The sequence below is a fragment of the Drosophila albomicans genome, chromosome 2R, assembly GCF_009650485.2.
Source record: "Drosophila albomicans strain 15112-1751.03 chromosome 2R, ASM965048v2, whole genome shotgun sequence".
Lineage (NCBI taxonomy): Eukaryota > Metazoa > Arthropoda > Insecta > Diptera > Drosophilidae > Drosophila > Drosophila albomicans.
This window is the reverse complement of record NC_047631.2, coordinates 16,864,941-16,888,072: the sequence shown is the minus strand read 5'-3', so window position 1 is coordinate 16,888,072 and position 23,132 is coordinate 16,864,941. Positions and strand designations below refer to the sequence as shown.

Sequence of the window (23,132 nt, the reverse complement as noted above, 5' to 3'; positions counted from 1 at the left end):
ATCTAGTTTCTAGATTCTTTGTTTTTCGGGTTTCAAATAAGAACTTCAAAATTGACAAATTAAAATGTCAAAAATAAATTTGGTAATTTAAATCGGAATTTATTTGAAATCAAATTTACATAGAATGGAAAAGTCTTTTTATATTTTTAACACTTTTATTTGAACCATTTGATATGATTTGTTTATTTTAGTTTTTATTCGAACTTTTTGGAATGGCTGCCAATAAATGCTGCCCAGCCCTGCTTAGCATCGAAATTTTAACGTTTCGAAACACTAGTTTTTGAATTAAATTTGAATTGGCGCATGCCCCGGATCCATGTGCGATGACTCGGCGTAGTCCGCGATCAGACCTCGAAGTGTAAGGCAACAGAAGAACCCCAAGAAGACGAAGCTCGAACAAGAAACAAGAAGCGCATTAGCAAATCCACTTTCGATTCAGTGACTAGCAAATTAAAGTACGTGGAAGTCGTTGAATTCGAATTAATGAAAAACCTTTTCTTGACCTCTCGATTGACTACGTGTGTGATTTAAAAGCAGAACATGGAAGTACTTCTACGTATTCTGGCAACGTTGCTAACCTATTTGGGCCTGTTGGTTGACACGATATTGGGGTTTATGCGTCCACGACAAGCGCCAAATTATCCACCCATCAAAGATCCCGTACTCCTCAAATCAGTTATCGAGTTAGTGCTCGATTTGAAGCGTGATCTGGTAATGATGATTATATAATTTGCTATAAATATTATACTAAACTTGGTCGACTCGCCGCCCCTCAGCTGACGTCGGAACAATTGGTCAAGGCGTACATTGCACGAGTGCGGGAAGTGAATCCATCTCTCAATGCGGTCGTTGAGGAGCGCTTCGAGGCCGCGCTGCAGGAGGCAAGGCATGCGGATGAGCTAATTGCCAATGCGAAAACCGAATACGACCGCGTGGCACTCTTCACACGTTATTCCCTGCTGGGCATTCCCTTCACCGTCAAGGAGTCCTGCGGCCTCAAGGGTAAGCTAGCCATATATCACAGTTATTTTATAGCCACCACTTACAGCGTTTTAGGGCATAATACGTTTGTGTGTCAACAGAAACGCGCGACTGTAAAACACTGTGTATTTTCAATGTATATTACAATTTTACGATATTATACTTAACATGTCGGAAAGATAAAATACCGTTCTGAAAACTCACAAGCTACTTTTAAAATGTTTGATTCTAAAAGAAATTTTTGATAATGAAGATTTCAATCTTGAAAAGTTTTTAAAGACTTAAATCATTTTGATGTTGATTTCTTTGTATTCCCGAAAAGATATAACAATTATTATTCATATACAATATTAGCTATTTTTCTTACTACACACAAATATTACTGTAAACACTCCGTCAGTTCTTTCGTAATTTTAATTTTAGAGTACGCCGAAAATTTAACAAAACGCTTGGTTAGCATAATTTGAAATCTAGCACTCATTATAATAGCCGCATACTAAGTGATATCTGAACATATCATTATATAAATTACGTAAGAAGTTTAGGTGGAGAACTATCGATGAGTCATCGATAGTGTCGATTGTTCTCCCTCTCTACATACAAATTTTGACAAATTGCCTTGTATTCTTTGCCACAGTCCAGGCATTTGGTTTGCGTCACTATCAAAAGTGTGTGCTACTATCGATAGTGCCATCTTACTTGAAAGTCACACTTAAAGAGCGGGAATTGGGTGTCTTACATATTTAACTGGCCTATTTACCCTTCCTTCAAGGACTCTCGTTTTCGGTGGGCAGTGTGGTGCGCAAGGGAATGAAGGCGCCTCGAGATGGAGATGTTGTGGCATTGGTGCGCGCCGCTGGTGGCATTCCTTTGCTGGTCTCGGCCAATCCGGAGTTTTGCATGAGCTTCGAGACGAACACGGTGCTCAATGGACGCTGTCTGAATCCCTATGATCTTGCTCGCACTACGGGCGGCTCATCGGGGGGTGAGGCAGCATTGAATGGTTGCGGCGCCTCCACGTTTGGCATTGCTTCCGATATTAGCGGGTCCATTCGATTGCCCGCCATGTTTTGCGGCGTCTATGGCCACAAGCCCACCGGTGGCTTAACCTCTGTTAAGGGACATTTTCCGTACTCGACACTAGATGAGAATTTCCCCAATTTGCTACAGATTGGACCTATCACACGCTTTGCCCGCGATATGCCGCTGCTACTCGAGATCATGGCCGGCGATAACAAACACAAGCTCAACTTTGCCGAGCCTGTGGCTCTCAAGGAAATTAAGGTAGGTTGCCAGCTCTTGGCAGAGTTCTAACTGAATACTTAATACATCTGCAGATACATTATGCCTACGGCTTCTCGGGTACAAACAGTCTGACGCATCCCAGCGTGCACCCAGAAATCCAACTTGCTGTTGCACGCGCCGTTAAATGTTTCGAAAAGGCCGGATTAGCTACAAAAAATGTGAGTCGAGTTCTATTTTAATTATATTTTTAGAGTATAAGGTATACCTTTCACGGGAAACTTGATCAAAAGGCATATAAAAGTAGAGTTGTCATAGAATTAAAAGAAAAATATTTATAGTACACATAAATATTAAAAGAAATTATTTATATTAAAGATTAAAGACATGCTTATAGACACAACATGGATCGTATAAGGCATATTGAATAATACAGTATTCATAAAATTTAAAACACGGACATTTTCTTAAGAAGCACCAATTCTAATAATTACTCAATTTTGCAATAATCCGAAAACTTAACAGTCTTATGACAAGATAATGTTAATTGTAAGAAAACCTCTAACTTAAATATTGCATACTCAACAAAATTATGGAGTTATGTCATATGTATGTATATATATAAATATTTGTGGGTTTATATTAAAAATTAAAGACATGCTTACAGGCACAACAAAGGGTGTAACTAAGACAATTTAAAGGCATTCAATAATACTTTCTTAAGAACACTTGCACAATTTTACAATAATCCGAAAAATTTAATACCTCTGTAAGAAAATCTGTAACTTAAATAATGTTATCTTTAAAAATAAGTAGCGGGTATCTCCGAGCCAATTACGCTCGATTGTAGCTATCACACTTTTTTAACGTCATTTAACGTAATTTGCTTTAGTTGGATATGAGTTTTCTGGACAACTCCATGGAGGTTGCTCTCGTGGGTCTGTTAGATCTCAAAGGATTGCCGAGCATAGTGACGCAACAGGCGCATCGAGAGCCCAAAATGAAACTGTTATGGATCGAGTTGTTCAATTCTATCATTGGACATTCACTGTTCACTAAGGAGGCCATCTTTATAGAGCTGATGCAACGTCTGAATGGCTTCATGAGTGCCGATCACATGGAACAATATCGCGAGGAAGCCCGTTCAATTAAGACATATCTAACAGTGGGTTATAGTATATAAAGTTAGCGTCATTGATACTAATTTTTATCATTTACTGCTTAGGAACTGCTTGGCGATCGCGGCGTTCTTTTGTTGCCCACTTTCCACGATACCGCTCTCAACTTTCACACGTCACTGTTCAATATCACGGGGATTGATAACCTGCTTATCTTCAATGTGCTCGGATTTCCGGCCACGCAAGTTGCCATGGGTTTCACTCAGCGGGGCATGCCCATCGGCATTCAGGTGGTGGCGGCGCCGTATCAGGATAAGCTTTGTCTGCAAATCGCTGCGGAACTGGAGGGCGCTTTTCGCGGTTGGGCGCCACCAGTGCGCCATCAGTTGACGTAATAATAAAATTAATTGGAAAAATACTTTTACACCAAACACTTTAATGGCTGAGGTTACGGCATATATTTTTTTTTCTAAATAAATGCTTTGAGCAAAAATAAAACAAAAAAAAAGAGACACTTCTTTTTGTTGTTCAGCTATCGTTATCGATATGGTCTGGGAGCTTTAGTTAATCTCTGCGTGCTAAAATTAGGCAATGCGCGCACTCTCGGTTGTTCTCTCTATCTGTCTGGATTAATTTTTGCACTTGTCGTCAAAGCTCACTCTCACACACATACAATTGCGAACTCAGCAGAGCACATGCGTACGCTGTTTGTCTCTCCTTGTTCTCTCACCGAGTCTTCGCTAAGCCAAACTTTTGGTTGGTTTAAAGCTTAACGCCTTGTCACTCACAGTCTCAGTGTGCTGCCGGCTTTCTCAGCTGATGCAAGCATTAAATTCGGTTTTGTTTTCGCTCTCTCGCTGCGTTCTCCGTTCTTTCGCTGTTCATTCGCAATGGAGTTCTTTGTCCGTCTACTTTTGCTAACCATAAAATTTGTTTCTTTCCTTGCATATCCGTTACAATTCATGTTTCGGTTATGGATGAAACGACTATTTCGTGACGACACCGTATCTCCTCCAATCACCAATCGCTTGTTAACCTACAATGTGCAGGAACTGCGCAATCGACTACGTGCACGCAAGGTAAGTTGACTACCGATGGCGATAACGAAGGCGTTGATCGATAACTGTGCTTTACAGCTGAAATCCTATGATCTAGTGAGCGCATATATCGAACGCATCAAACTCGTCAATCCCATACTAAATGCCATTGTGGAAGATCGTTTTCTCGGCGCTTTGCGAGATGCGCGTGCCGTTGATAAGCGCATTGCATCCGCCGGCGATTTAAGGCAACTCTTCGAGCGACTCCCGTTACTTGGTCTGCCCGTCACCGTCAAGGAATCCTGTGCATTGGGTGGCATGCGCTTTGCCGTTGGCAGCATCTCTCGGAAACGTGTTCGTGCCACCGAAGATGGCGTTGTTGTGGCACGCATACGCGCCGCTGGCGCCATTCCCCTGCTCGTATCTGCCACGCCAGAATATTGCTACTCCGTGGACACAGACACGCTTATCAATGGACGCAGTCTGAATCCCTATGACTATGGTTGCACTCCCGGCGGCAGTTCCGGAGGCGAAGTGAGTTGACAACAAACTGAAGAAATCTCTAAATTGAATCTCTTCTTCGTTTAGGGCGCCTTGAACGGGGCGGGAGCTTCGCTCTTTGGCATTGGCTCCGATATTGGCGGCTCCATACGCATTCCAAGCTTATTTTGCGGTGTCTTTGGCCACAAGCCCACCGGCGGCATTGTTTCCGTCGATGGCCATTTTCCCAACTCTAATGATGCGGATTTCAAAAAGTTTTTGACCATTGGTCCCATCACAAGATTCGCCACAGATCTCAGTCCATTGCTGGAGATTATGGCGGGTCCGAATGCGGTCAAATTGCGTCTGCATGAACCCGTTGAACTCACCAATATCAAAGTGCACTACTCCTTCGGTTTCCAAGGACTCAATGGACTGATGCATCAGAGCGTCGAAAGAGCCATTAAAAGGTCGATACAGAGAGTAGCCACATTTTTCACTAGGCTTGGCCTCAAGGTGCAACGTGTCAACTTGCCGGGATTCCGCAACTCCTTAGAGTTGGGATTGAGCGGCATTGCTCGTCTAGAGAATATGCAATTTGTACTCGATGGACAATTTAGAATGTATGATACATTAAGGGAGTTGGCTCGCAGTTCCACCGGAAATTCGATTTATACGACGAATGCTCTGATCTTTGATCTTATGCGACGCAACAGCGCATTTATGCCCGGGGAGCAACTGGAGGCCTACAAGGAGGAGACAGAAAAGCTGACCACTGAAATGATTGCAAGTATTGTACAATGAAATGGGGTTTCTTATCAAATGATGCAATTTCGTCTGCAGGAATTGCTTGGTGAGGACGGCGTCTTGCTGTTTCCTACAATGCATTCGACGGCACCGCGACATGGCTTCACATCACTGCATCTGTGGGGCGTGGATTACACTCTACTTTTCAACGTTCTCGGGTTGCCCGTGACTCATGTGCCCATGGGACTCAATGGAAATGGTTTGCCAATTGGATTCTCGGTGATTGCGGGACCGCATCAGGATCGTTTGTGCCTGCGTATGGCCGTGGAATTGGAGCAAGCTTTTGGTGGTTGGTGGCCGCCATCACCCCACGAATTTGATATTTATTAATCAAAAATAAAATGCAAAAAACAAATAATACTACTGCATTATTCAATTTGTGTATAAAACTCGAGTGGAACTTATTTCAAAGCGCCATCTGTCGCAATATTTTGTTACTGCAAACACCCGCCAAGCCGCCTTCGCAACAGCGCCTTATAACGTACTAAAAAATACCAACAAGCTGTGCAACAACAAATCAACTATAATTAAAGTACATAGAAAAATTTTCAAACTTGTTAAATTTGTAAATAAAAAATCAGTTTAAAAAAGTTGAATTTTTCAAGTATTATTTTTTTATTATTTTACAATAAAAAATCCAGAAATCAAAATGCGCGCCAAGCTGCAGTTAGTGCTGTCCAAAAAATACTAGCTTCATCATACTTTTGGTATGTTGGTCAACAGATGTTGTTGCCGCTCGCATCATTATCTCTCACTTGCACTCATCACCCACCCTAAGCATTTGTGCGCTCGTGTGTGTGTGTGTGTTCGTTTTACTTCGTGTCGTCGTCGTTTGTCGTTTCCAATCGTTGCTTCATTTGTGCGCTCGCTTCGTTTTGTTGTCATAACGCGAGAGACTTTCGTTGTGAACGGACGTATCAAAAGTTTTGTGCGTTCCAGAAGAATATTGACAATAATAAATTGTTCAACACCGCAAAAAATTCAAAAAACATAGATTGCTGACTTTAGCATGGGAACTTGGCGGACATAGTACTACTATAACTAGTTAAAATACGTGTTGCAACAACAACACAGCGTGCGTGATCTTGTAGCGTAACCTCCCCCTTCCCTTTGCTCTCTCACAACAAGCAGCTGTTGTGTTTGCTGTCTTTAAGCGCGTAATAATAATCGTCGTCACTTAAACAGAAATAGAAACGAGAACACAACGTTTCTCTCTAGTTTGTACAATACAATAATTAAATAAATGTGCGCGTGTTAAAAAAGTTTCCAAAACGCAACAACAACAACAAGTGGAAATACAACTACTACAACAACGGGAAGTGCTCGCGGTCGCTCAACAAGTGTGTTACAACAACAACAACAGCAACTGGGATTATCTAATAAACCAATAAATAATATATTTATTTTCGAGTCTCCTCACACAACACTTCCTCTTCCAATAATAAAATAAAAAATAGGCAGCAAGCATAAATATTAAATTTAAACAATTCTCGTGTTGCGCCTGCCAGTCAAGTGTATTTGTGTGTGTGTGTGCGCGTGCATGTCTCTGTATGTGTGTGTGTGAATCGAGCTATACAGCGAGCAACAACAACTACAGCAGCAACAATACGGCAACGTCAACAACACGCAATTGCTGTGAGCGCGACGGAGACAGCAACAGCGTGAGTCATAAAAGTGAAATGAAAATGCGGATAAAGAGAGAAGCGCCGTGTCTTCTGTTATTTATGCCAATCCCAAATAACAATAATAATAACAACAACAACAATCGCATTGGTGGTAAGTGTAAGCAACAAATGCTAAATAAATTAAGATTACAAAAATTACTCATAAAGCTAGAGAGGAAGAGAGAGCGAGCGAAGCATTTTTCCCGCTTGTGGAATGCCTGCTGTTTACTTTATAAACTTTGCGCGCTCAAGCGCATCCGCTTCTGTGCTAAAAGGGGAGGGGAAAGGGGTAACCACACACGTAAGCAGCGTAAGCGACGATTGTCTGTCTGCCCTGCTCCACTCCATTGCACCCCCACCCGCTCTCTCCGTCTCTCTCACTACGATTATTTTAAACAAGCAACAATCGAGTCAGACTCGAAGTCAGTGCGAGAACGAAAGAGAGAGAGACAGAGCAGCAGCAGTGGATAAGAAGAAGCAGAGGCGTAGAGTTGTGTTGCTTGGTTTCTACTTACTTCATATACGTGACTCACATTCGCGTGTCTTTCTGAAATAAAAGCAAACGAAAAAGAAGCTTTTTTTGTCGTCGTCGTTGGCTCTGCGTTGGCTGCTTGAGGGAACAACAACAACAATAACAAGAAGAAGAAAAATGTAAAGCAAAGCAGGTTTGTGCAGCGGACTGGCAACTCTGGCTGGCCAACGAAACCCGCTTTGAAACGACCTTTCGAGTACGAATTCGTCGGCACAACAACAACAATAATAACACTAAAAAGCAACAGCCTCAGCAACAACTTGAAAACTTGGCGAAGTTGGAGTACGTCGTACACACACACACACATATCTGCGACTGCATGCAAGTGTGTGTGTGAGTGTGTGCAGTGCATTGGCATGCGATTTGACTTGTTTCTGTTTCTCTACTTCGAGCGATACTAGCAACAACAACTACAACCACAACCAGCACAATGTTGTTTCCTGCCCAGTCAGCGAGTGAAAAGTTGAGTTTTTTTTTTGGCTTTTCAGGCTTTGAGGTCGCTTCGATATGCCAGCTGATAACAAATACTGCTGCTTCTTCTACAAATTGTTGCTTGCTTTTTCATGTTGTTGTTTTTCTTTTGCCTGCACAGCATAAAAGCAGTACTAGAAACTGTGAAACTGTTTATGCGCTGCTCTGCGACCGATAAGGTTTCTCCTTCACACACACACACACACACAGTCGTACTCTGTCACATACGCATATACATGTTTTTTAAATGATAAGCGAACTTCAAGCAAGTGTTGCCCTTTTTTGTTGTTGTTTTTTCGTGTGAAGCTTTGCATTGGGCCTCGCTTCGGTTTCGATTTCGCCTCGCTTCGGCGCGTCTCACCTCACCTCACCTCGCCCCGAATTCGCCTTTTGCCTCTGCCATGTATGTGTGTGCGCGCTAATCAAGCTGCGTGCCGAAATAAATGTCTTACGTCAGTTTGTCAAACAGCAGCGGCGAATATTTGCGGTTTTTTTTTGGATTTGTATTTTTTTTGTTTTTGGTTTTTGTTGTGAGTCGGCGCGACAAGTTTTTAGGTTTTTGACGGGGAGCTGACGTCATTTCGAGTGTTGATCGCAGAGTCAGAAATCACACACAACGCATTGTATCTAAATAATAATCGCAATATTTATTTATATCGTTGCAGCTAATCACAAGGACTATCCTAACAACAAGCGCTCCAGGGAGAATCTGGCATGTGACGAGCAGCTGACAACGGCGACGGCGTCAACTATGAATGGTGGCAGCAGCAATGGCGGCGGTGGCCGAACGCCGCCGCTCATGCGCAGCTGCTCCAGTCCGGCGGTATACGGTAAGTTGTACCAAATGCATTTATCGATTGTTATCGATACATATTGCAATTAGAATAGGTTGCAATTCAAATATTACAGTCTGACCGTAAAAAGGATCTTGGAAAATTTCGAATTCAGAATTCATGTGTAGCGTGTTTTATATCAATCGATTAGCACCTTTTCCTTGTGAATTAGTTTGCTACCGTTTCACATCATGTACACATAGGCATACATACTATATTTACATATCTACGATAAAATATATTTTACCTTCCGTCTAATCAACTGTCAAATCTGTTCTTTGCATATTTGCATGTCCGCTGTTTGTGCTTTTCATTGCATTTCATTTCCTAGTCAGACCCCCATATTGCAAATCAACATTGCATCTAACTTTCGCTCGCTCTTTATATACATACATATGTAGCTATCTCACTCATGCGCTCGCGCGCGCCATTGAGCTTTGCTTGAACATTATAAACAATGTTGTTTTTGTTTTAGCACGTGCTGCGAGATAAACATGACATTCTGCTCTCGTTTTGCAAGTGCTGCTGCTCGTTTGTTTCATTTCTTTTGTGATGTTTTGCTGTTTCTGTTGTGCCCGTTATGAAATCAACATATGCACACAAGCAACAGAACATGCCCAACAATAACAACAACAACAACAATAATTGCATTTCACAGCGAAATGCTCAATGTCGAACTTTCGGGCATTGAGTTAAGCTGAGCTGAGCTAAGCTTTGAGTGCAAGCAAGCCCTCACACATCTGTATTTGTGTGTGTGTGTGTGTGTTTGTGTCACTGGCTAGGCATGTGATCGCGCTGAGATGCAAATAGATTTCAATGTCACGCCAGCTCGCTCGCACTTGCGGCAGCCTCCCTTCTTATCCTCCATGTTTTGACAGCTACTCGTATTATTTGTGCTTACGCACGTTTCACACTCATTTGCCAGAGCTTTCCTTGTGATTTTGTTGTCATTGTTGATGCATTTTGTTAAATTCCTGTTTACGTTATGAAGCTTTGAGTCATTGTGCAAATATTTGAACGTATTGTTTCTAGCTGTGATTTAATTGCACTCAATGCTAATAACCATGTTTATAATCATCATCATGTGCGGGGTCTTACCCCAAAATGAGTATGACTAATGCAATTGATTTCCGTGCCGCACTGTGACCCACAAACAGCAACTGCGACTGTAAATAGGCCCAAAAACATTGGGCCAGTTGTGTATGTGTGTGTGTGTGTGTGTGCTGTTGCCTTGGCTATCAATTAACACGCGAGCGACAGAAATAATCGATGAATTGGAAAGAGCATAATGCAAAAGCCAACTAACCATAGCTAGACCCATAATAATAGATACATATTCAGCAACAGATACAGATACACCGAGATACAGATACATAAACTGAACTGAACTAAACGATTGTGCGCCTCATTGAAAGTGCTACGAACTCGGCGAAACGACGCAAAATGTTGTGAGAGATGGCAAAACCACCACAACTCCTCCTCCTCCACCTCCCCCTGAAAACACGAACACAAGCCACCCACCTCTTGCCACCCTCTGCTTAACCCGCAGTCGCCCACATACACACACACACACACATAGAGAGCGACTGCCAATAAAACTAAACTGTGCGATTGCCTAGCATGAGTCATGCAACAACAACAACAACAGCAACAACTACAACTGAAACAGCAGCAGACGAAACGAAGGCGCAGCAGCAGCAGCGGCAGCAACAAAAATAAACAACAATTTGTGTTGTAGAAAATTTAGACGCTGTTGTAAACACACAATAGATTCACACACACACACACTGACAGAAGACACATAGATACAGACAGATGAAGAGAACGTTGCAGATAATGATGATCGTCATTTGTGGCAATGGATCTTTTGTTGCATGACATCGCAATTGGCAGACAAAACGAATCCCCCAGAAAAACACACAAACACACACAAATGTACAAACTAAAAGAAAGAGATAGAGAGAGAGCGAGTGAGCAACAGATCTCTGCTTTGCGAGTCTCATTTCAACTTTGATGACCGACCCAAAAACATATTCAATGGAACTGCTTAGACAAGGCTAGCGAAATTTCCCCAGATTTCTCACCATTATTACAATATTTATTCGCATATTGACTATTATTGTTATTTTTGTTTTTTTGCTTTCCTTGTAGATATCGAAACACATCCTGCTTCGCCAGTATTTCCACATCTGCTGCTGGGCAATGGCCGCGATGCAAACGATCCCAGCAGCGTGGGCGCCAATTGTGTCCTCAATGTTACCTGCCAGAGTCCCAGCGAGGGTCACCTGCAGGGTCTCAAGTATATGCAAATACCTGCCAGCGATACACCCCATCAAAATATCAAACAATATTTTCAGGAGGCATTCGATTTCATTGGTAAGTATCGATAACAATGCTATCGATCAAAGAAACTATCATACACTCAAAAATATAAAAGAAATAGAAAAATCAGCTTCGTCATGCTTATAACCGTTAAAACGTGACCTGCCATTGGATGCCTGTCTAAATTAGGGACAAATATGGAACGGGGCGGGAGGTGGAGGGAAATGTGGCTTCTTCTTTGCGTAACGGTTTAGTCGTTGGCCACTTGGAAAATTCGTTATTGGCCTTTTTTTTTGTATTTGTTGCTTGGTTTGGTTTAGTCTTTCTTTTCGTTTTAGCTGGCGTAAGCTTTTTTTGCTTGCCTTTTTTTTGTTCCAAGGCATATTCAAAGAAACTCGTATATTTAGTTAATTTTAAGTGTAATACGTATGTGTAGACTCAACACACAGATATAGACATATAGTATCTATAGCTGTGGAATATTTTGCTGACGTCAATCGCATTTTTCCATTTTCATTTTCTCGTGGCAAATGTTCTACGTACTTTACGTTTTCTTGTTGTTCTTTTTTCCTTTTGCATATATTTTTTTTTCATTTAAATTTATTTTATTTCATTTTTATATTTTTTTTTTTTGGGCTTACTTTGTTATTTGTTGTTACTTATAACTCGCTTTTGTCGCGGCACGTGTGTGTTGTGAGCTTAGCATTTTATTTTTTTTTTTTTTTTTTTTTTTTCATTTGTATTTTTGTTTTCATTTGTTATTTATTATTGCTGGGCCTTTGGTTTAAATAGATTTGTCAATATTTTGTGTAGCAAACACTTGGATAAGATCAGCATATCAATTAGGATAGATGAGACAATAGATTTCTCAAATAAAAAATGTATTAGATCATTTATTTGTATGCATTGTACGTTGTACATGTTTAATTCTAAAGTAATTTTTAAGTGGTTTTCATTTAATTGTATTATGTGAATGAAATCATTTTCTAGGCATTATTTTTATCACATTAGTTCAATGACACGATAAAATACAATATTTATCGTAAATACGATACAAAAAAATATCTAGTTATAATACTTCGAAAAATGGTTTCCTAATCAATTTATTGAGATTAATGCTGATATACGAACCATTTCTTGCAAGATTTACCTAACTATATATGTCATATATAATAATAATTTTGTACCCATATAAAATATGGTGGAAATATTTCGATTCATTATGGAAAAACCCCACTGTTGTAGAATTTGTTTTGTTTTTAAATAATTTGTTTAAAATAATTACTCATAAAGTGAACAATCATATTCTGAAATAATAATATTTTTAATATTAAAGCTATTCCCATTACTTTAGCCAACTAATCCCGTTTCAAACTGCACATTAAATGCCGAGCAAAGTGAAACGACAGAAAAAAAGAGTGTGTATGGCTATCACTCTCTCACTCCCTGCTTTGGAGCTCATCCTCAGAGCGCCTGGCGGCTCCTACGCTGTCCACGGCATTCGTCGGCAATCCGACGTCATTGCTCTGTTCGATGTTGTTGTTGTTGTTGCGTGTTTGGCGCGGGCAGACAGCATGGCGACGGCTGCGACGACGACGACATCGCCATCGTCATTGTTGTTGTCGCTGTCGTTGCGACGGCTTCGGCTGCTCAACTGCGACTTCGACTGCGACTTCAGCTGCGACTGCGGCTCCTGTGTTTTGCTTTTGTTTGCTTTGCATAATAGACGTGTCCAGCAAAAAAAAGTTCCACTTTCCACGTAGATTCTCTCTCGCTCTCTTTCTATGTGTGTGTTTGTTTGGAAGAGAATGGAAATTTTATGCAAATTAGCGCCACAAACGTCCTTACTGATAAGGATTGTTGTACAAAAAAAAATATACACGTGCCTTTTGTTATTCGCTGCCTGCGTCACGTACGCATTTTGAGTAGTCCTGTTATTTTGGCCACCACTGTGCGCGTCTGAGTCGCATGACTCATCGCCCGGCATCGTTCACAGTGCAATGTGGAACACCAAACACACACACACACACGTACACTCCTTGTAGCATTCAACCATCCGCATCGATTTTTTTTTGGTTCGTCTTATTGTTGCTATTTATTGCGCCGCAGTCGCTGCATCTGCTGGCGTTGGCGTTGCCGTCGCTGCCTTGACTGAGTTCACCCCCGCTAGCAGCTGCTGCTGCGCCGCTGCCTCTTTGGCATATGTTCTATTTTTAAGCGCACGTCGTTCAGGACGACGGCCATCAATTGTTTTCGTTTCGTTTCGTAGTTCCTGTTTATGAGTCATCGCTTTATCCTTGTGCGTGGCCTCGACAATGACGGCGTTGACGTCACGGCCAGACGTCTGTTGTTGTTGTTGCTGCTGCTGCTGTCAGGTGCGTGTGCAGCAGCAACAGCTGTTAGACAAGAGCAGCAACAACAACAGCTGAATTTCCTATGATTCTCCTTGACTTTTTTAATCATCATCTTCCATAATTCATTTGCTTGCTGATGCAGGAAGAATCCTCCGCCCACCCGCAACAAAAAAAGAAAAGAAGAAAGAAAATAACACCCACCCACCTCTCTTTTGTGCCATGCTTCGAGCATGTTCAAGTGTGTATTATTTTTGTAACTGTGCTGTGCTTCTCTCCTTGTCTTTCTCGCACACTCGCACTCAGTCAGTCACTCACACTTACACTGCGCTGTGTTGTTGTTGCTGCTGTTGTGCTGCCAAAACACATTAGTACTCAGGCACGAAATAAAAGAAGAAAAATATTGTGAACGAATGCTATGAGTCATGATTTTGCCTCAGTCGCCGACCGCTGTCCCCCTTACCCCACCTTTCGCCCCTTCCCCCTTTTCGGCCTAGCAGCTCCATCTGCTGCGTTCGTTGCTTGCGTTGCCTTTTTGCGCATTCGTTTTTCGTTTTTGTTGGTTTGCTTGGCTCCGTCGTCACCTTATGCTTATTATTATTACTTTTATGATTGTCTGTATTTCTTCCACTACTTATGATTTCTCATTGTTGCGGGCTGCGTTTCATTCATCATAATTGTGCGCTTGCATGGGATCGGGTTGAATAGTGATGGGGCAGGAGAAGGAGGAGGAGGGAAGGAAACACCGCTAAGTGAAGCTTGAAAGCTCTGCTCATTAGTCAAGTTGTCTCTCTCTCGCTCTCTGTCTCATTATGCTTTGTTGGTGTTGTTGTCATTAACAGTGCTTGAGCATAAATAGATAAATGAGCTTTGAGACGCAACCACTTGGCCTAGAAAACAATCAACCTCAAAAGTAAAGTAAAGCAAAGCTCAAGCAGCCGTGTTTTTTTTTTTTTTTTTTTTTGACAAGCGAAGCGCCCTCCAATCAATTTGGAATATAACGCCACCCTGTCTAAATCGACTGTACCTGCAAATACTACGTAGTATACGCTATATAAACTACTATATACAATACATATTTATGTTTGTATTCGTATACATACATATATATCACATTTGTGCACTTAACTTTATCAACTTACTATCTGGCAGCCCCAACAGAGGCCTCTTTTGGTGTCGGACTAACAAGCAAGTAAAGTTGACGCACAGCTAAACAAACTCGCCCACAATATTTTTTTGTTACCTTCTACCTTCTACCTGCTATCTCTTTTTGATAATAGAATACACACACAAACAGACACACTTTAGCATATAGTAGTTTTATCAGACAAGTCTGACGATCGTTGATTAGATAAAAATGAAAAAAGTAAGGTAAGGTAAGTTGACTTGCACCCAGTTGAGTTTCATGCGTTGCGTTACGTTTGGCGTAATCCTTGTTGCCGTCAACTTCGACAATCCCCGGGGATCGGGGCTCGTTTGTGGCATGATATGTAGTTGTTGCTGCTTTGTGGTGTGGTGGTGACTAACCCCCCGCCACAGCAGCAGCGGCGGCAGCGACACGTCGCGGCCTCGTCGAGGCGACATTTTTGTTGGCCCCGTGCACATAATTTCAATATTCGTCAGCGCGCTATTTATAAAATGCAAAACAACAACAAAAAACAGAAAGAACAAGCATCTGAGTATTCAGGAATTTTTTTTTTTTTTTTTTTTGAGAAATTTTCGGTCGTTTTTGTTGTGCCGGGCGCACGAGAAATGCGAATCGCAAGAAAATTATAAAAACACTTCATCATCGTACACACATTGTTTGTAGTATTATTAATAAGTCTTATTACAAGGAACTCTCTTGCTCTCTCGTTCTCTCTTCCCCTCGTGCCACCAGATGGCGCTGTGCACGCCCCCGTCTTGTTGACGCTCCTGCTTGTCGTCAGATGGCGCTGCCCGCGCAAAAATTCTCTTCCATTTGTTGTTGTTTATGCAAACTTTTCGCGTTTTTATGAATCACAAAACATCACGAGTGAGCGCTTGTTGTGATTTTGGTTGTTATTGTTGCTGTAGTTGTTGTAGTTGTTGCCGGGTTGAAGGCAACATCAAAGTGCAGTCAACGGATCTCAAGTTGGACTTGGAGCCGAAGTTGCGTTGAGTTGATCCGCTTTGTTTCCGTATGACTCGCTTGCCAAGTTGAAGGTCAAGCAGGCATCATTGACTAACTGACTGAGTGGCAAACTGACGAAGTGATTCATGATCCTGAGCAGCACCTGCCAATGTGGACCTCGCTCTGAGTAAGCTGAAGCTGAAGCTGAGCTCAGTCTGAGTTGCCTGCAATCAATGATAAACTCAAAACTCAGCTCGGAAAGTAATTAAATATTTGAAAACAAACAAAACTACTTGTTGCCAGACGACTCAGACGACACAACCATATATGAGGAGTCCGAGTCAGAGTAGAGTCAGAGTCATGTGCGATATCATGTTGCCGGCTGTTTTACTTTACTTTAGTGGTTGTTTCTCTCTTTCTGGCCATGACTCACAGGAGCTGTTGCTGTTGCAAGGTATCAGCCATCATCAGTCTGACCCTTGTGCTGGCTTAATCATCATCGCAGTCGTCGCATGGGCGCAAAAGTGAGAATGATTTTCAGGAATGGGAACATTGTCAGATATATAACATACTACAATACTATGTTATATGTGTACTCTCTCATCTCTTGTCTGTTTGGCCCAGTTCTGAGCGACAATGACGCACCAATCGAGGCACAAAAGAAGGCGACAAGAGGTGGCGACATCACCGGCTGCTGTTGCTGTTGCTGCTGCTGTTGCACTTAATCATCAAGCGGCGGGCGGGCGGACAGACGGTCGAATGGCTACTGAACAGCGGCAAATCGTTGGCATTACGCATCGCCGCCCCAAAAATGGAGTCACGACGTCGTCAGCCCTATGAATGGAACTGCGCTTTAATAGACACGATTCCCCCTAGTCAGATATATGTAGATAGATAGCAAGAGAGTGAGAGAGCGACACTCATCATTGAGCTATGCGCGACAAAGACTTAGTCATAAGTGTCGCACGGTAATTGATGATTACTAATTCCCCCCCTACCGATGGATTATGCGGAACCCACACGACATGCATATTATCGGGGATTGACAAACAGCAATTACCACCTAAACGCCTTTTTTCTCTTTTTCTTGATAATCGAAAGTCAGAGTCCCCATTCACAGTTTCACTGTCCCTAATCAGCACTAGACTCAAAGTTCCGCTTTGGAAATGACAACATCGACTTCCCTTATGGCAACTTTATCGCTATGGTACTTTGTTCGTAGCAAAGACACTGACTTAATCTTTGAAGAATGTCTCTGATGAACTCATGAATTGAAATTCTTACAATGAATTTCCGATTTGTGTTTACAAAGAGTTGACATCTTAAAGACTATGAAAGTCGTAAGATTTGCAAAGTTCTCTTTAATCTTAAAATGCGTATTTGTTCTACATTTTGTTAGTTACACAAAGTGTCAGCATTTCATGAAAATATCTCGGCTATGTGTAATTAGAGCTTAGTTCTTAGTTCTAACTTGTTTAGTTTTGATGGAATAGTTCTAGAGAAGACTAATCAACTTTCTTATGAAATTCTTAATTAACAACTAAGCATCTCTGCCGAAAGTTTATAGTCAATTAGCTTAAATTATAGTTTCACAAGCTATTTTTAAAGATTACGTGTTAGTTTTAGTAATAGTCTATGTGGTTCAAGAAGTATTAATGAAACGTGGAATATTATTTTTAAAATATATGACAGATTACAAATTAATTGAAGTTCTTTTTTAAACTTGGGATTCCTTTAAAATGACTAAGTTTAATTATTACTTTATGCTATTTCTGTAATACAGAGATTTGTCATCTCAATTAATCACTGTGAAGCCCTTTCACGAACTCCTCACTTTGATTCTCGCATCACTTCCGTTCAAGAATTATAGGATCGTATTATCCATAAAAATGCGAATGGTTTTTCTTGTTACTTAACTTGATATTTATGGATTCTGAATGGCGAGACAAACTCAATGAAATAATGAAATGAAATGATCGCCGAGAATAGACGTCGTTGGTCGAATGGTATTTAGCAAGTTGTTTGGCTAGTTTTCGCAAGTCTTCTTCTAGCCGTGTTTGCAAATCTCAGTGGCCAGTGGCTAAATGAATGTGGCTAATAGCGCCATTGTTGGCCCACTGTCTGTGACACGGCTAAAAAGGCAATGAGTCAGAATTGGTGGCGGGCGCGTTTATAGCGCGTTTTATGCGCGTTTTTAACAGTCTGAGCGACGGGGTCATTAACTAACACGTGGGCTGAAAAGTCCCGGGCCTTACACATAGATTGTGCTAGTTTTATTGCAGTCACCTTTTTTTCAGTTAATACAATCCTTCAGAAGACAGCTGCTAAAATTTCATGATATTCTATTCATTAATTTGTAAGTTATTGAGCCAAAAGTAACACTACTTTTTCTATTTTCACAACAATGGATCAAATGCAATTTCGTCTTCTAATCTTACAATGCTTCTTGATGGGAAAAAATACCGTTCAAGCAAAGCTTTGGCTTGAAAAGTGTTATGGGGACTCCTCTCCATTAGAAACAACAACAAAACGTTGGTTTGCTGACTTCAAACATGGTCGTAGAGACACCGATGATGCAGAACCCAGTGGACGTCCAAATGGGGAGGTCACACCAGAAAACATCAAAAAAATCCACAAAATCGTTTTGAATGATCGAAAATTAAATTTGCGTGAGTTAGCTAACATCGTAAAGATATCAAAAGAACATGTTGGCTTAATATTGCATGAGCATTTGACTATGAGAAAATCTCGTCAAAATGGCTGCCGCGTTTGCTCACTTTTGACCAACAACAAGAATGAGTTCATGATTCAATGACAGTGGCAAAACTACATTAATTTAACTTCGAATTGCTCCCACATCCACTAATTCGCCAGATTAGGCTCCCAGCGACTTCTGGAGATTAGCAGTCCTGGAAAAATGCTCGCCGATAAAAAATTTCACACGATTATTACTGAAATTGAAGCCTATTTTGAGGCAAAAAATTAATCCTTCTAAAAAATTTATATTGAAATGTTACAGCGGCTCTGGAATGATTGCGATGCTCTTGATAAAGATTAAGTTGATGAGTAACGCCAATTTTGATCCAAAAAAAGCAAGTTTTCTTTGTCAGGCCCGGGACTTTTCAGCCCATGTGTTAAGAGGATTTATGAGCGCCATCAGCACGGTGACCAGTTGTCTACTGACGACAAAAAGACGCACACACACACACACACTCTCTCTTTCGAATGAGAATGTTTTATTTTTGGCCTAGCCTAGAAATCTTTTTTTTTTCTTTTTCAATTTTTTTTTTTGGAGGTACGCTCATCACACCCCAATATAGCCAAAAAAAAAAAGTAAATCAGTTACTCACTTAGAAAGAAATAAATGATTATTGCAATCATTTTTTTTTTTTGCCTACGTCCATTATTATTTATTTATTATGGGTTTTCCATCGAGAGAATGAAAAGAAAAAAATTGATTATTGCAACATCATTGTTGTTTGCACATTATCGATAAATGCGCTGATAACTAAATTCGATTTGATTTGCGTATTTTTTTTCTATGTATGTAGTATGTTGATGGTTCGTTCTGGAGGCCTTATGAAATTAAAGACGAATCTAGTAGTACAACAATAGTAATGAGCGTTATCAGCTCGCTTTGCACTCATTCATTGATAAATGATATGCGCCAATGTCAGAGTGTGTGTGTGTGTGTGTGTGTAGTTGAGTTGTATTGTGATAAATTGCGGTGCCACTCGAAAATTCCAAGGCACGATTGCGTTTTTTGATTTACACGCGTAGCAAATGCCGCTTATCACTGATAACACACACACACACACACACATATATATGTATATATAGTACACACGGTTATAATTGTCATTACTGTGGGGCGAGTGCAATGTAAATAGCAAGGGTGGGTGAAGATAGGGTGGGATTGGGGGTAAAGAGGGGCGCCAGTAAGCTGAAGTGGATGACTAATTCAGTTTGACGACAAAACGGACTGCACAAGGCTCAACGATTATTATCAGCTGTTTGGAAATCAAGACAAGTGTTGACTTGCTGCATTGCATTTACGCATTCGCAGTTGTGTGTGTGTGTGCGTGTATGAGTGAGTAATCAATGATTAGCAACTGCAGGACTATGTTCACCTCATTCCCTCTCACAGGCTGATTAGACAAATTCATAGGCAACAAAAGCTCTATTAGCAGAGGGGTTGGTGGTGAACAAAAAAAAATATACTCAACACACAGACACGCACACATAATTAGGAGCTGCCTTCGCTGTGCTTATCTTGCCCAAAAAAATAACAACGTAAATTATGAGTTAATGTACACACTCATGTGTGTATATGTGTGTGTGTATAAATATTCTCGAACGCTGCTGTGTTTGTCAATAAAGCGGCAGCGCTTTAGGCAAGTAGTATGACTCATCCACTGCACAGCAAATTCAAACAGTACTCACTCACACTAACGCGCATACACCGCGCTGACTGTGTGAGAGCCAATATTGTATACCAATACAATTGCAAGTATTATCGACAGCGAACGAACGAACGAATATCAGCAGCAAGCAACAACAATAAGAACAGCAACTGAGCAGCAACATCATCAAAGCTTTCAAAGCCCCACGGCGAAAAAGTTTCTCCCAGCTCCAAACTATCTCTGTGGGAGAGAGTGTGAGAGAGAGCGCGCATTTGGGAATGGAAAATGGGATGAGAGAGCGAAATTAAAGAGCGGCAGGGCATCGTGTAGGTTGTATGTTAGAGCGGGATACCAATAAGCCAAGCTCAGCAATCATTTTGCGTTGTCGATAAATTTTCGAGTTGCTGTTGAATTTAAATACGTTTTTTTTTTTTTTTTTGCTTTTATTTGAAATTTGCTACGTTTTGTTGTTGTTGTTAGCGCATCTAATTGGCATTTGTTTATGCAAATCATGGCGATACGACGTCAGCGTCACGCTGTCGTTATCACAACTGATAAGCAAATAAAATGGAAGAGTATTCAATACTAATTTCGCCTTTATTTTCTTTTCTGTGTATTTTGGCAGAGGATGCACGCAAAACTGGTTCCCGCGTCTTGTTGCACTGTCACGCCGGGATCTCTCGCAGCGCCACCATCGCCATTGCCTACGTCATGCGCTACAAGTCGCTGTCGCTGCTGGAGGCCTACAAGCTGGTGAAAGTGGCCCGACCCATCATCTCGCCCAATCTCAACTTTATGGGCCAACTGCTCGAGCTGGAGCAGAGTTTGCGCAAGAGCGGCGTGCTCGCTCCCGCCCCCGCACCCGTCTCACCCGCCAGTCACGCCCCCCACACAACAGCAACTGCTACAACAACAGGAGCAGGAGCAACAACTAGTCAACTGGTGGAGCAACCCGAACAGGAGGCAGCTGAATCGTTGCCACGTGCCCCAGTCGTGTCGCATTGCAAATCCAAATCGGACAGCGAGGCCATGGACGAGGATGAGTACGATGATTACGATGATGTCGATAGCGGGGCTGGCAGCTTTGCCGGCAGCAATTGCTCCTCACGCCTCACCTCGCCACCCATCACGCCCGACGAGACGCCCTGCACATCTTCGGCAGCTGCCGCGCCAGTCGCGGATCTGGATTCGCCGTGCTCCAACAGCAGCAGCGGCGTATACTCGCTCTCCAGATCGCGCATCTTTTGCTCAGGCAGCAGCAGCAATAACAGTTATGAAGCCGCTTCAAGCACAAATAATGCACCCGCACCTTCTACACCTGCATTGCTGTCGCCAACAAGACCGCTGGCGGTGTTTAAGCGCAATTCACCCGCCAAGCTGAGGCTCAATCTGGACTCAAACTATCCGCCAATCATACCAAAATCCGTATCCTGCATATCCATACGCAGTCCGCTGCCGAGTGATGCGCCAGCCACGCCCATTTGCGAGACGTTGCCCCCCACAACAATAACGGGGACGTCCATCGATGAGCAGCTGGGATTGGCCACATCGAGTGGGAGTGATTGATGCACATGGAGCAGGAGGAGGCGGCGACGACGACGACGGCACAGGCGGGGAAAGAAGCGTTGTCCGCCGTAATGCTGTGAATAAGAAACTACACATAAAAATTGCTGTTGCAAATTTGTATTTTTATATGATTGAGAATGATGGTTGATTGATTGATTGATTGAATGGACATTGTCAATTTTGTACCTAAAAACGCAGACAGCAGCATCAAGATTGGGGCAACAAAACAAAACATAACAAACAACAGAAATGAGCATAAACAGAATATTTAGTCTAATTTGTAATCTTAAATATCTTTTGTAATGTATTTTAGACCCCCAAAAAACAAAACTACTAAAAAAAATTATACAAAAAAATGAAAATATACAAAATGATTAGAAATGATATGGGAAAACAAAAAATGATATGCTACAAAAAATGTAACCACAAAGTTTAATGCCGATCTGGCGCGATCTTGTGCTACTATTATTATAAATTGTTTAAACACACCTCGTAATGTTTAATTTAGTATAATTTTGTCGTGCATAGTCAGTAAGCCAATCTTAACTATACTATATAAAAGTATATACAACAAATAATCATTACAATGAAATTTTTGAATGAAACCGCAGCACTGCAAAAGATTTCTGCTACCTTGCCACACAGAACGAAACCCCTCACATCAAAAAAAAAAAAAAATCCAAAACCGATTACTGTATATCAAAACTGTTCTAAGTTTTATGAAAAGAAAACAATTACTACCTGTACCCCAGCCATCTACGCACACACACTCACACTTTACAAACTATTATACTATGTATTGTATGTATGTATTTAAATTTCTTGAAGTGAGCAAGCAACAATATTGTTTGGTTTTGTGTTTGTGTTTTTCTAGTTTTAGTTATTTATAAAAACAGTTGCGAAAGAGAGAGCGAGAGAACGAGAGTTGAATGCAATCCGATTCATTTGGTTTTAGTCCTTAAGTCTTTTAAGTTAAGGTTATAGATGTGCGTTAAGTAAAAAGAAACAACATAAAAAACGTAACCAAATACCAACTGCATTTTTAATTTGAATTTACACATTGGCGCCACATTATATTAATCAGCACTGCTCTCATGGAAGGAAATTTACTGAGAAGCTCCTGTTTCAGTGTGACCGAAAAGCTATAAATACTGATGAAAAGACGATCCACATTTTGATTCAAGATTAACTTTAATAATTCTTACTCACTGCAAGAACCGGAATTAAAAATTA

The 23,132-nt window shown here is 41.4% G+C and overlaps 3 protein-coding genes across 4 annotated transcripts; all 3 read left to right on the top strand.

The window, feature by feature from the left end:
• Positions 1-121: 121 nt before the first annotated feature.
• Positions 122-3,834, top strand: LOC117576734 (fatty-acid amide hydrolase 2-A). Of its 2 annotated transcripts, XM_034261760.2 has the most exons (7): positions 122-455; positions 538-711; positions 777-1,002; positions 1,754-2,265; positions 2,319-2,444; positions 3,116-3,388; positions 3,449-3,833. In XM_034261760.2, the coding sequence occupies exons 2-7, from the start codon at positions 541-543 to the stop codon at positions 3,734-3,736; spliced, it is 1,596 nt and encodes a 531-aa protein (XP_034117651.2). In that variant the 5' UTR covers positions 122-455; positions 538-540; the 3' UTR covers positions 3,737-3,833. The 2 variants fall into 2 exon arrangements, with proteins under 2 accessions (XP_034117651.2, XP_034117652.2); XM_034261761.2 differs by having other exon boundaries at positions 122-711; positions 3,449-3,834.
• A 290-nt stretch (positions 3,835-4,124) lies between these two features.
• Positions 4,125-6,018, top strand: LOC117576735 (fatty-acid amide hydrolase 2-A). The gene is made up of 4 exons (XM_034261762.2): positions 4,125-4,420; positions 4,478-4,912; positions 4,967-5,644; positions 5,702-6,018. The coding sequence occupies exons 1-4, from the start codon at positions 4,232-4,234 to the stop codon at positions 5,993-5,995; spliced, it is 1,596 nt and encodes a 531-aa protein (XP_034117653.2). The 5' UTR covers positions 4,125-4,231; the 3' UTR covers positions 5,996-6,018.
• A 523-nt stretch (positions 6,019-6,541) lies between these two features.
• LOC117576866 (tyrosine-protein phosphatase vhp-1) lies at positions 6,542-23,068 on the top strand. The gene is made up of 4 exons (XM_034261968.2): positions 6,542-7,441; positions 8,998-9,162; positions 11,317-11,541; positions 20,959-23,068. Exons 1-4 carry the CDS (start codon positions 7,216-7,218, stop codon positions 21,897-21,899), a joined length of 1,557 nt encoding a protein of 518 aa, XP_034117859.2. The 5' UTR covers positions 6,542-7,215; the 3' UTR covers positions 21,900-23,068.
• Positions 23,069-23,132: the final 64 nt, after the last annotated feature.